At 41.8% G+C, this 13495-nt stretch overlaps 1 protein-coding gene across 1 annotated transcript in view; it reads left to right on the top strand.

Annotated features, from left to right (window-relative positions):
* The first annotated feature begins 663 nt into the window (after positions 1 to 663).
* The window catches only part of LRPPRC (leucine rich pentatricopeptide repeat containing), a 115866-nt gene continuing 103034 nt past the window's right edge, over positions 664 to 13495 (top strand). The window contains exon 1 of the mRNA XM_007970785.3: positions 664 to 865. Within this exon, the coding sequence (XP_007968976.2) occupies positions 717 to 865 (149 nt within the window). The 5' untranslated portion in view covers positions 664 to 716. The remainder of the gene's footprint in view (positions 866 to 13495) is intronic.

The raw sequence follows: 13495 nt of genomic DNA, 5'->3' as shown, positions 1-13495 counted from the left end.
AGGGTTTGGGAAGACAGTTCAATTCCAGCTTTAAAACTACAGGACTTTTGGTAGAATTCATTTATTTCCTAAAGCGAGGCCCCGCATACGCGCTTAAGGTGGTGACCTGCGCTTTCCTTTACGCTGTTCCCAGGCCCTAATAATCCAAATCCTATCATGTTGAACCTCGGAGGCAAACGGCAAGGTGAAAAGTCCTCCACGGTTTCTCTGGCCCGCGTTTCTGAGAGTGAAGGGCCGTTCCTATTGGAGATCGCGTCAGCGCTGAAAGTTGGTTGCAACGTCTGCACTCGGGGGCGGGGAAACCGTCTCATCCTGGGATCTTCATAGTCGGCACTTCTCGAGAGTTCTCGGTGTTTTTACTAGTTGGCCTCCCGCAAGCCTCTGCGCCAACCTGGGAGGAGTTGACCCCTTGCGGCTCTACCAACAGAGGAGTGCGGGGGTGCAGCCAATGAACACGATGCCCAGATCGGAGACGGAAGACGGAAAAGAAATGCTTCGATAATGAAACAAGCAACATCGTTTATATGAGTATCACATTGGCTCCTCTCTTCTCAGAGAAGTGCGGATTTCCATCTTCCAACCTAAAACGATCCCTGGCTCCCCCCACATTTGGCGCGCCCTGCAGTTGGTCTCTGCCGCGCCGGGCGACCCTGAGGTCACGTGCTCCTCCTGTCCTTCTGGCGGAACGTGCTTGCCGCTGCGGGGACGTTCGAGCCATGGCAGCCCTGCTGAGATCTTCGTGTTGGCTGCTGCGTGCCGGGGCGGCCCCGCGCCTCCCGCTCTCCCTGCGCCTCCTCACTGGCGGCCCGGGGCGGCCGCATGCCGCCTCCTATCTGCCTGCCGCTCGCGCCGGGCCCGTGGCCGGGTGAGTGCCCAGGCCCTTCTTCCAGTTAGGCTGCGGCGCGAGGGCCCCCCGGGGTCGTGGGCGCCGTCAGGGACCGGGTCCCGCCTGTGCTCGCCACCCTCCTCGCCGCCCCGGGACCGAGCCTCCCCGTGCCCCGCACCACGCCCCCTACCAGGGGTTTTCGGGTGACAGGGTTAAGCGCCTTCAGAAGGTCACGGATGCGGGCATGGCTTGCTTCCGGCTAGAATCCTGCCCTCGCCACTTCAGCCTGGGTCTTACTGTCCTCGGGGTACCCACGGTCAACGAAGACGAGGGGGGGCTTTGAAAACTGCTTTGGAGAGTCGGGTGGTGGTCTCCTCCTTACACTCGGCTAGCTTGGGTGGTGTCCCACGTGGGGTCACTGTTGGTAATCAGTAACCACTTAGCATTTAGATACTGAGAAATTTAGCCTTTTGCGTGGGAGGGGGCGGCGGGGAATGGGTTGGGAGTTTCGGTGAGCCACGGATGGCCTAAAGCTGGATGCTGGATTATGATCAGTCGGCTTTTGCCTGCGTTCTCTTGAATGGAGTTTTCCTTCAGCATTTAGGAAGGTGTTGTACGAGTTGGTAACTGTCATGGTAGGATTTGTAAATGTCTTTGTTATCTATCTATCTATCTATCTATCTATCTATTTATTTATTTATTTCGAGATCAGTAGCCCAGGTGGGAGTGCAATGGCGCGATCTTGGCTCGCTGCAACCTCCGCTTCCCAGGTTCAGGCGATTCTCCTGCCTCAGCCTCCCGAGTAGCTGGGATTACAGGTGTGCGCCACCATGCTAGGCTAACTTTTGTACTTTTAGTAAAGACTGGGTTTCACCATGTTGGCCATGCTAGTCCCGAACTCCAGACCTTAAGCGATCCTCCTACCTCGGCCTCCCAAAGTGCTGGGATTACAGGTGTGAGCCACCGCTCCCGGCCTATAAGTGTCTTTGAATGAATGAGCACATGCAAGGCGCTCTGTTGGAATCTGGGGATGCAAAGGCAAGTTAAACTCTCGGTGGGTGTCAGATGTGCGACTAAATGCTCTCATGGTTTGAGATTTGTCAGAGATAGGTCTGGTATAGACTTTTGTAGTGGAGGGGATAAAAAAAGTTGATGGAAGTGTTCATTTGGTTATTAATAGTATTTTGACCACCAGAGAAGGGGAGATAGGTTGCTGAGCTTTTAGCTTTGGAGAAAAAATGATTTTGAAAGACTGATGCTTATAAATTAAGGTACTTTGAGAGCTTGCATAAGGACTGAGAGCCAGGGATCTGCAGTAGGCTGGGCCCAGACTGCAGCCTACTCCAGTTTTATCTGCATTTTATCCTCAATTTATCTGCATTATGCCATTAGACAAGTTACTTAACATCTCCAGGCCTCAGTTACCTTAGCTATAAGATGGGAGTAGTAATGGTGTTAGGAATATTTCAGAATTATCTGTATTTAGCACTTAGTATAGGGCCTGATGCATAGTAAGTGCTTTGTTGGTTACTACAGTAGTCATAACTACTACTTAGGTTGTTATGCGGACCTTCGTGGACCAGCCTGACCACCTAATCTCGCCGTAAAATTACGTGGAGAAAATAATTTATGATTTCTTAACAACTTATAGTCTTTGGAATGTAACCTACTTGTAATTGGAGCCTGCCTGTGTTTTCATATTAGACTTGAACAGTTAACTTTCTGAAATCATGCCTCTGAGCGCAGAACTACATGCATCTCTTGGCTTTCAGAGAAAGTTGTGCCCATTACTCTTATTATTGTAGTCCTCAGCATTTCTGTAAGGTCAGGGGAAGGTCCACATTTTCTTTTATCTTTACTGTTGCATTTGAGGAGAACTGAATAAAGAGAACACAGTTTAGTAGAAAGGGTGGTCTAGGTGTTCATCAGACCTGGGTTCTGTTTACTTACTGCATAATCTCAGACATCTTACTAACCTCTCAGTTCCTCAGTTTCATTATCTGTAAAGGCCTTTCCCACTTATCTTTGTAAAGTTGCTTTCTTGTCATTCAGATCTCAAATGTCAGAGAAGCCTTACCTCAACACTCAATCCAAAACATGCCAGTCCTATTTTAGATTTATTCGTGGCACACCTCACTTGTCTGATATCATTACTTATTTCTCTGTGTTTTTTTTTTCCTTAGTAGAAGGTAAGCTTCATGAGAGCAGGACTTTGTCTTGTTCACCGCTGTGTGTTCAGGTGATAACAGGCAATAAAGGTAATTGTTCCCTCTTTTTCCTGAACTCTGGGGACTGTATATAGTCTCCTACCCCACAGCCTGTAAGCATGCCCAGATCTTGCCCACCTGAAACATAGAACCTTTCCTGGAACTCTATTTACTCTAGAAGCTTCTCAGTCTCTTCCCTATCCATAATTCTCTGTCTCTGATTTCCTCACTTTTCATTCCCTTTCCTACTCACTGCAGTCACACCACTGTCAAAGACTATTATTATCTTGTTTATTGATTTTTTAATTGTATTTTTGACAAATTATTTCAAAAGTGCCTTGAGGAACAGTTGCAAAAATTATTCCTCAAAGTACCTCGAGGAATAGTTGGAAAACCTGGGTGGTGGGAACAGTAAACTAAAAATCACCCTTAATTTTTGTCAACCAGAGAGCCATTAGTTGATAGCTATCCTTTTACTGACTTGTGTATGTGTAAGATGTATGTTTATTTAACTTTTTCAGAGGACCTCTTTTAATTACCAAATCCACTTTTGAGGCCTCAACCTCGCATATTACTCTGTCTTCCATTTTCCCCTTCATGAGACCCTTTTCTCAGTATTGATGACACCTTTTTTCTAGATTCTCTTCTCTTTAGGATTTGTCTCATTTGCTTCATTCCTCTTTCTTCTGTTCACCTATTAAATGCTGATGTTCTTGGTAGTTTTACCCGTGGTCCTTCTGTGTTTTCTCAGTGTTTTCATTCTCTTTTGTGACCTTTTTCATTTTTCAGGTCATTACTTACCTATCTGATGATGTTTCTCCCAGATATGGACCGTCTACTAGACGCATCCACCTGCTTGAACTATAGGTACTTCAAAGCCAACACAGCTCAAATTGGACTCCTCCTCCTTCTCACATCTATTCCTCTTGCGTTCCCTGTTTTCATGAATGTTGCTGTTTCTACCTGCCTTCCAGAAAGATCCTGGATATCTACATGTTTGTTTTCTCATTCATCTCTTACTCCCTTCACCCCCCATTTATTGATTGCACAAATGATTAAGCCCTGTTAGATCTGCTTGATTTGAAATGCATCCCTTTTCCTCCAACCCCATCATCATTCCCTAGTCTCCCTGGTAATTTGATCATGTCATTTTCCTACTTACACTTAAGCATTGTGGTGACTTCCATTGGGTCCAGAATGATACCCAGACTCTTTAGCACAGGTGCTTTATGAGCTGGAGTTGCCTCTGGAGCATCATCTCTTGTGAGTTCCTTACCATGGCATCCTGTGTTCTAGCCATACCAGACTACTACTTTGAAGTGCTCTACAGCAGGGCTTCTCAAACTCTAGTAAGCATGATTGCCTGGGGCTCTTAAAATGCAAATTCTGATTTTGTAGGTCTAGTGCTTGTCTGTGGATCTACAAAGCTTTGATGGGCCATGTTGTATATTTCCTTGCCTTTGAGTGTGATGTTGACTCTTGGAATGTGTTTCCCCTTCCTCCTTAGTCAGGTGTCCCCCATCTCTGTTGAACTTTAACTTGACTGCTTCTCCCATTTGACGGCTCCTTTCTTGTGCCTCCTCTTAGACCTTGTATCATGAAAGCACCCATTAACACTATGACATGTGCACTCACCAACACTCTGGAGCTGGCTGTAAGTTCCTTGAAGGCAGATACAGCTGGCTGTAAGTTCCTTGAAGGCAGATACTGTGTCTTACTCCTTTTGTTTTCTCTGGTGTTAACTTTGTGGCATGTAGTAGGTGTCAAATGTTTGTTGAGTAAATCAATGAAAATCTTAAGACACTGAAGAAGGAAGATGGTAAACTGGAGGAGATTGAAGGGATATTTAACCGATCCATGCAGTGCAGTGTGTCTACACAAATTCACCCTGAGCTTGATTTCCAGGAATGTCCTGAGGACAAATGAGTATTAGCAGTGAAATTTTTAGACATTCATTAGTAATCTGTTTTCAAAATTGTAGCACCAAGAAGTATAGCCTATATGTGGTTTTACTCTTCATTTTCCCATTTCAGTACATCTATTTTTCAAATAGATGCTTTCTTATAAACCAGCTCTTACTCTGTTCTCTGTGAGGAGATAAATACTCTTGCTTTCTCACATACATTTTCCTTGCATTTCTGGATCAGGGCTGCTTATATATTCTTTGCGTGATAGTTTTTAGCATAATACGTGTGTACTTCAGAGGAAAGATAAGCTTTGAGCTAAATCTGTTTGGAAGTAGATCTAGACTAATGATTGGCCTAAAAGTGAAAATCATATATTGTTCTTTGATGGGATGGCATGATTTTTATTTCTAAAGTTGGAAGAAAACTTTTAGAAAACTCTCATTTTAGAAAAATCTTCTGCAAATATTAAGAATCTGATGGGTCCATGCTATCGTTCATGCCTTTAATCCCAGCACTTTGGGAGGCGGAGGCGGGTGGATCACTTGAGGTCAGGAGTTTGAGACCAGCCTGGCCAACATGGTGAAACCCCGTCTCTTACTAAAAATACAAAAACAAAATTAGCTGAGCGTCATGGTGGCGGGCGCCTGTAGTCCCAGCTACTGAGACTGAGGTGGGAGAATAGCATGAATCTGGGAGGTGGAGCTTGCAGTGAGCCAAGATCGGGGCAGGTGACAGAGTGAGACCCTTGTCTCAAAAAAAAAAAAAAAAAAAAAGTATCTAAATAAAAGTTAGCCAGGCGTGGTGGCCCATGCCTGTAATCCCAGCTACTTAGGACGCTGAGGCAGGAGAACTGCTTGAACCCAGGAGGCGGAGGTTGTGGTGAGCCAAGATTGCGCCATTACACTCCAGCCTGGGCTACAGAGTGAGACTCCATCTCAGTTTAAAAAAAAAAAAGAACCTGATGGGTCCTTTGGGGTTGTGAAATCTGTAAGATTCAGCCTCTGCTCTGTGAGTATAGATTTATCAATCACAGGGCTGGACAGGCACATGTACAACTATTAGACATGCTGTCCATAAGAGAAGAATATAATATTATGGTATTTCAGAGAGAGGAGCAGTCCCATTTGTTTTATGGCAGGGGGACATTGAGTTTTAGAGGACACATGGTAGTGGATATTCAGAATGGTCCAAAATTAGAGAAGAGCATGAAGAGACTTGGAGACCATTTATCCTGTGTAGCTGTGTGGGTGTGGTGGAAGTTGATACCGCAAAGGCCAGTTGATTTCTTCTGACTACCAAGATTGCTTAGAAGGTAGGTTATTTGATGACTGGAAGTCATTGGAGGATTTTAAGTACAGATTTTGGCAAAGTTTATGTAGATTAGGAGAAACGGAATGTAGGGATAGAACAACACTGGTATTGCAAATTAGGAGTAATAGGACTTCAATGAGGTAGTGCAGAACTGAAGAAAAGATGCTTTTCTTGAGAGAAAGATAACAGAAGATTGGTGAGAGTATTAGCAGAATTAAGAAAAGTAGATTTGGGGATTAGGGTAAACAATGGTACCTTTAGAGTAGACATTTATTACCTCCCCCCCCCCCCCCCCCCCGAGACGGGGTCTCGCTCTGCTAACCCAGGCTGGAGTGTAATGGGGCCATCTCGGCTCACTGCAACCTCCGCCTCCCAGGTTTAAGCGATTCTCCCACCTCAACCTCCCAAGTAGCTGGGACGTCAGGCATGTGCCACCATGTCCGTCTAATTTTTGTATTTTTTTTTAGTAGAGATGGGATTTTGCCATGTTGGCCAGGCTGGTCTCGAAATCCTGACCTCAGGTGATCCACCCACCTTGGCCTCCCAAAGTGCTGGGATTGCAGGCGTGAGCCACTGCACCTGGCCTGATGTTTATTATTTTCAAAGTGTGTTTGTAAACATACCATCATACAAACATTTCAATTTTCATGGGTTATTGCAAATTAGGAAACGGTTAGAAAGATAATTTATTCAAGACCTCAAGTTGGGATTCAACTCCAGATACCATGATTCACATTTCTGAAACATTTTACATATGTTGTAACATAATGTTACAAGTCTTTTACATATGTTACATTTTTGATCTTGTCATTTTCCTGTTTACAGTTAAGTGCCATGGTAGTTTTCATTGGGTGCAGAATGAGGTCCAGACTGTTGTGTTTTAGATGGTGAAGGGATTACTTTGGACAAAAACATTTTTTTAAAAGACAGTACATGATATATTATAAACTTGGGATTTAAAGACTTTCACAGGTAAGTAAACATGGAAGATCTCAGAATGCATCTGGAAGGGATCTTCAAAAGAGTGTCTTTCTCCATGTCACATCATTGGTCCCAATCTGGTTAACTGACTTTGCATCACTTCCTCCATAGGTGAGACAAAGGAAGCATCCCGTTTGACTGGAGGATCCTGGAAGATGGAAGGGAAATCTGGCTAGGTGGAAAGGAGTGGATTGGTATTTCAGGCCAGGAGGTGGTTATCAAGTGTAGAAGGGTGGCCCGTAGCTTTTTTAGTCTAAAATTCTATGATTTGCCATGAAGCATAAAACTGGGGTAGCTAAATTTGTCAAAACTTTTTGGAGAATTGAATTCTTAGACGGAGAAAGTTCTTTGGGACTTAGCATTATAAAAGATTTTTTAGGCCAGGCCCAGTAGTTTCTGCATTTTCAGAGTCTGAGGCAGGAGGATCACTTGAAGCCAGGAGTTTGAGACCAGCCGGGGCAACATAGTGAGACCCCTATCTTTAGAAAAAAAGAAAGTAGTCAGCTGTGGTGGCATGCACTTGTAGTCCTAGCTATTTGGGAGCTGAGGCTGAGGTGGGAGGATTGCTTGAGGCCAGGAGTTCAAAGCTGCAGTGAGCCATAATTGCACCACTGCACTTCAGCCTGGACAACAGAATGAGACCTGTCTCAAAAAAAAAAAAAAAAAATTAAAAAAAAAAAAAAAAGCTATTTAAAAAACCCAGAGGCATTTGACCAGGCATGGTGGCTCACACCTGTAATCCCAGCACTTTGGGAGGCCGAGGTGAGCGGATCACGAGGTCAGGAGATTGAGACCATCCTGGCTAACACGGTGAAACGCTGTTTCTACTAAAAAAAATAAAAAAAATTAGCTGGGCATGGTGGCCGGCGCCTGTAGTTCCAGCACTTGGGAGGCCGAGGCAGGAGAATGGCGTGAACCCGGGAGGTGGAGCTTGCAGTGAGCTGAGATCATAACTGCAGCACTCACTCCAGCCTAGGCAACAGAGCGAGACTCTGTCTCAAAAACAAAAACAAACTCAGAGGCATTTATTGAGCACCTTGTATAATAAAACAGTTATTATTTATTGAGCAGTAGAGTTTTTTTTTTTTTTTTTTTGAGACGGAGTTTTGCTCTTGTTTCCCAAGCTGGAGTGCAATGGCATGATCTCAGCTCACCACAACCTCTGCCTCCCAGGTTCAAGCAATTCTCCTGCCTTAGCCTCCCGAGTAGCTGGGATTATAGGCATGCGCCACCAGGCCTGGCTACGTTTGTATTTTTGGTAGAGACAGGGTTTCTCCATGTTGGTTAGGCTGGTCGAACTCCTGACCTCAGGTGATCCGCCCACTTTGGCTTCCCAAAGTGCTGGGATTACAGGTGTGAGCCACTGCGCCCAGCTTTTTTTTTGAGACAGTGTCTCTCTGTCTCCCAGGCTGGAGTGCAGTGGCGCGATCTTGGCTCACTTGCAACCTCTGCCTCCTGGGTTCAATCATTACTCCCACCTCAGCCTTCCAAGTTGCTGGGATTACAGGTGCCTGCCACCATGCCAGACTAATTTTTGTATTTTTAGTAGAGATGAGGTTTTACCATGTTGGCCAGGCTGGTCTCAAGACCTCAAGTGATCTGCCTGCCTCGGCCTCCCAAAGTACTGGGATTACAGGCTTGAACTACTGCGCCTGGCCCCTTGTTTCTTGATAGCATTTACCACAATTGGTATTTTTTAAAAGTCTAATTTATTAGATTTGTTACTAGATAAGATTCTAGCCAGTGCCTTATACATAGAAAGCGCTCAATAAAAAGAAAGCGCTTAATACATATTTTTTGAATTAATAAATGGGCGAACAGAATTGATGTGATAAGTAAAGAACAATGACAGGATTTTTGAAAAAAGATGGTTTTGAGGATGGTTGATCTGGCAGTTGTATGAAGAGAGGCTGAAGCCTGAGAAACTAAAGATTTGTTGCAGAAATCCATGTGTTCTGAGTTCAACAAGAGCCTCAGACATCTAAGCACTCAATAGATGGGATGTAAAGGCTGAGTTTGCCCAATAAAATAGTTAGTCTAAGATTTTGAGTTTGAGGGAACAATTTATTAGTGGAATAGTTGGTTGCAGTGGAGAAATTTGAAGGGAATATCAACAATTTTTAAAAGGAGGCATTATCTTTTTGAATTTTGGCTACATTAACACTCAGGAGGCTCCAGCAGTATATAAAAAGAATTATGTACCTTGATCAAGTGGGATTTATTCCAAGTGTGCAAGGCTGGTTCAACATTTGAAAATCAATCCACATGATCCAGCGTATCAACAGGCTAAAGAAAACCCAAGTGGAATAGTTAAATTAGGGATTGGTGAAAACGTAAGAGATGAATTTGAGCTCCCTGTATTTCCACATTATAGTGCAACAAAGTAAGTTGAGAGAGCAGCTCTATGAAAGCTAGTTTTGTACTTTACAAGTATGTCATAAAATCCAAATCCCTTATTTGTCTGCCACTGGAGACTTTCCATTATCTAGTCTCACTCACTGTCTAGGTTTAATTTTTTACCACTTTCTGGTGTGAACACCCCATTGCAACCAGATTAGTTTCTTTGATGCCCTTTTGCCACATTGAGTTCATTTCAGAATGAGACCGTCTGAGTGCTAACCCTGGCCCTATCATTAGTTTTAACTGTGATGACTTTGGGCAAGTTGCTTCAGTTTTTTCATTTGTAAGTTACAATTTTCTCATACCCAGCACAAATTAAGCACGTGATAGACATTAGCTATTAATAATGCCTCTTCTATCTTCTACCTGTATCTCCCTTTAAACTCTTCATAGCTCTAAAGTGACACTAAACTGATTCATAATATCAGTGAAGAAGAAAAAAAGGGGAGAGAAGAGTTTTAAGAACGTGTATGGCCTGGGCATGGTGGCTCACGCCTGTAATCCCAGCACTTTGGGAGGCCAAGGTGGGCAGATTGCTTGAGGCCAGGAGTTTGAGACCAGCCTGGCCAACATGGTAAAACCCCGTCTCTATGAAAAATATAAAAATTAGCTGGGCATGGTGGTGTGTGCCTGTAATCCCAGCTACTCAGGAGGCTGAGGCAGGAGAATCGATTGAATCCTGAGGCAGAGGTTGCAGTGACCTGAGATAGCACCACTGCACTCCAGCCTGGGGGACAGAGCAAGACTCCATCTCAAAATAAAATAAGTAAAAATTGGCAGAAAATACTTCACCAGAAAAGACATATAGATGGCAAATAAGCATATGAAAAGATGTTCAACAGCTTATGTCACAGAGAAATATAAATTAAAACGACAATGAGATACCACTATCAGAATGGCAACAATCCAGCAAAACATCGAAAACCCCAAGTACTGGCAAGGATGTAGGACAACAGGAACTCTCATTCATTGCTAGTAGGAAAGCAAAATGGTATAGCTATTTTGGAAGATAGTTTGGTAGTTTCTTACAAAGCTAAATGTAGAGGTATTTACCCAAGTGAGTTCAAAATTTATATCCATACCAAAACCTTCACACAAATGTTTATAGCAGCTTTATTCATAATTGTCAAAAAATTGGAAGCAACCAGGATGTCCTTCAGTAGGCAAATGGGTAAACAAATTATGTATATCTGTACAAAAGAGCATTATTCAACAATGAAAAGAAGTGCGCCGTCATGCCGTGGAAAGACATGGAGGAACCGTAAATGTTTGTTGCTAGGTGAAAGAAGCCAATCTGAAAAGGCAGCATGCTGTATGATACAACCATATGACATTCTAGAAAAGGCAAAACTGGAGACAGGTAAAAATCAGTGGTTGCCAGGGGTTTGGAAAGAGGGTGGAAGGAATGAATAGAGAGCACGGGGCATTTTTAGGTGGTGAAATTATTTCGTGTGATACTGTGAAGGTATCATGTCATATGTTTGTCAAAACATGTATGCACACAGTGAACTCTAATGTAAATTATGGACCTTGGTTGATGGATAATGTATCAACATTGGTTCATCAGTTGTAACAAGTATACCACACTAAAGCAAAATGTTACTAGAGGAAACAGGAGGGAGAAGAAAGTATATGGGAACTCTTCTTTCTGTACAATTTTTCTGTAAACCTAAAAACACTCTAAAAAGTTGGTTTTTTTCTAGTCAGTCTCTGCTTATCAAAAAATGGTGTTTTGTTTTTTTTTTTTTTAAATGGTACATACTTAAAAGTAGGGGGGAGGGTCCCACGGAAGCCTGCTTAGTAGGATAATCTGGTCTGTTTTATTTATATATATATATATATTTTTTTTTTTTTTTTTAAATGGACACTCAACTGTAAGACAGTTTCTATTAAAGAGCTAAAAAAAAAAAACCCACCTTAATTTTTTTAAAAAAGCTGAGAGATAATAACTTTAAATGGCAGATTTTACAAGAAAACATTTATGGGTAATTTGAATATTAGTGGTAGGAGCTGGAGTCTGTGAAGGGAACCTGAGACATTCAACTAAGAAGTGGAAAGGAGCCAGTATGATACTTGGATGAGATGATACAATGATTTCCCCTTACGTGGTTATGTCAATTTTGGTCCTTAGCATTTGGAGGCATTGTGCTCCAGCTTGTGCAAGCCTGGTGGGTGTGGTCTTCTTGCAGGGCCCACCTTCACCCCTGGACTTGTTCTGTTCTTTCCTTTCTGTCACGACATACCCATTGCTCCAGGCTGTGAAACTCTTGTTTCCAGGATGTATTAGAGTAAATTTAAAATCAGTTCTGGACCATATAACTGAAGAGTCAAGACTTCTTTGGTTAAATATGTAATCCTTCCTCTACCCCAGTTTATTTTATAACAGATTCATGTTTCTACTTAACTAAAAAGCCAAGCACGCTTCTGTGAAGGAGTCTTGGCTGCAGTAAAGACATGTGTATGAGAAAAATTTGCCTAGAACAATGTGCTGGTTTATAAACATCTGTTTTCTTCCTGAAATTTGAGTTTGTCTCCTCTTAAATTTAAAAAATATCCTGTAGTGGAAGTTTTATTTTTGCTCTTTAACAGTTTATCAGATTCGCGTTGTGTAAAAAACTTTGGCAAATAGACGTCACAATTTTGAAATTTCTATCAATCAGCTTTTGTTGTTGAATAATATTATTGCATACTCCTCCAAACTGTCATGTCCTGGGTAATTGAAAAATAATGTCACTTTGTGCTTACCGAACATTAAGAAGGGGATAGTTTAGTAACAACTGATATAGCAACCAGATAAATGCCTTTTGGAGGTAAGGGATACATATTTTGTTTAAGAGTATATCTTCTGTGGTTTGTAGGTTAATTCAGCTCGTTTAACAAACTTGAGTCTATTAGCCATCTACAATGTGCTGATCATTAGTCTTACAAAAATAAGACATTGTCTTACTGAGTCAGTATCCTGATTTTTTTCCATTATTTTCCACCTGGATGGTGGAATCACTAATGTTTAGAGTCATGATTTCTCCCAGATCACAGTGGTAGAATTTCTAGTCTAGTATCAATTACAGCCTCGTTTTATATAACCTTGAGGTGAAACTTCTAGTATAGCTTCCTTTAATAAAACATCACATACTTGATTATTCAATTTGTGACTGGTTTTTTCAGATTAATAACATAAGACAGAAATGTAAGTTTTATTTTTAAAGTCACCGTTGTGATGAAAATGTGTATGTCTGAAAAATATGATTATATTATACTTAGTTATTATATACTTAGTGTGTAATGTATTTAGTGGCTGCTGTAACTAAGATATTGGCAACAAATATGTAAACCACTGAGAATTAGAAATCACTTGTTAAAAGTGATGTTTAAATACAGAGAAAGCATTTTTAAATTCAACTCAGATTGATAAGTTTTCCTTCACACATAAGAATTATTTTTTATCTGATACTTTTAAATCAGGTACATTTTTTTATATAGAACAGATAAAAATATTTTTTATATTTTTACCTAGAATAGCCTAGAGAAGAAAATATATGGGAACTCTACTTAATGCACAATTTTTCTATAAACCTAAAAATACTCTAAAAAATTGTGGTTTTTTTGTTCCTAGTCAGTCTGTAAAAAAATGTGTTTATTTTAAAAAAATGGTACAGCATAGAATCCCTCAGATTTCATGTTAGAGAGCATTTGACTTGCATATTCGACTCCATTACTAAAATAGTGAATGGTTTAAAGATTGCTTGCTCTTTATAAACACATAATGTACAATTCTGACCGTACCTAATTTGTAATCATTTTCTTTCCCTTCTGGCTTCCTTAAAATTAACGATGTTTAACACTTTATTTATTTTTGGTGGCAG

The sequence above is a fragment of the Chlorocebus sabaeus genome, chromosome 14 (genome assembly GCF_047675955.1).
Source record: "Chlorocebus sabaeus isolate Y175 chromosome 14, mChlSab1.0.hap1, whole genome shotgun sequence".
NCBI classification, from domain to species: Eukaryota; Metazoa; Chordata; class Mammalia; order Primates; family Cercopithecidae; genus Chlorocebus; species Chlorocebus sabaeus.
The sequence above is the reverse complement of the archived record's forward strand: the minus strand, read 5'-3'. Positions and strand labels throughout refer to the sequence as shown.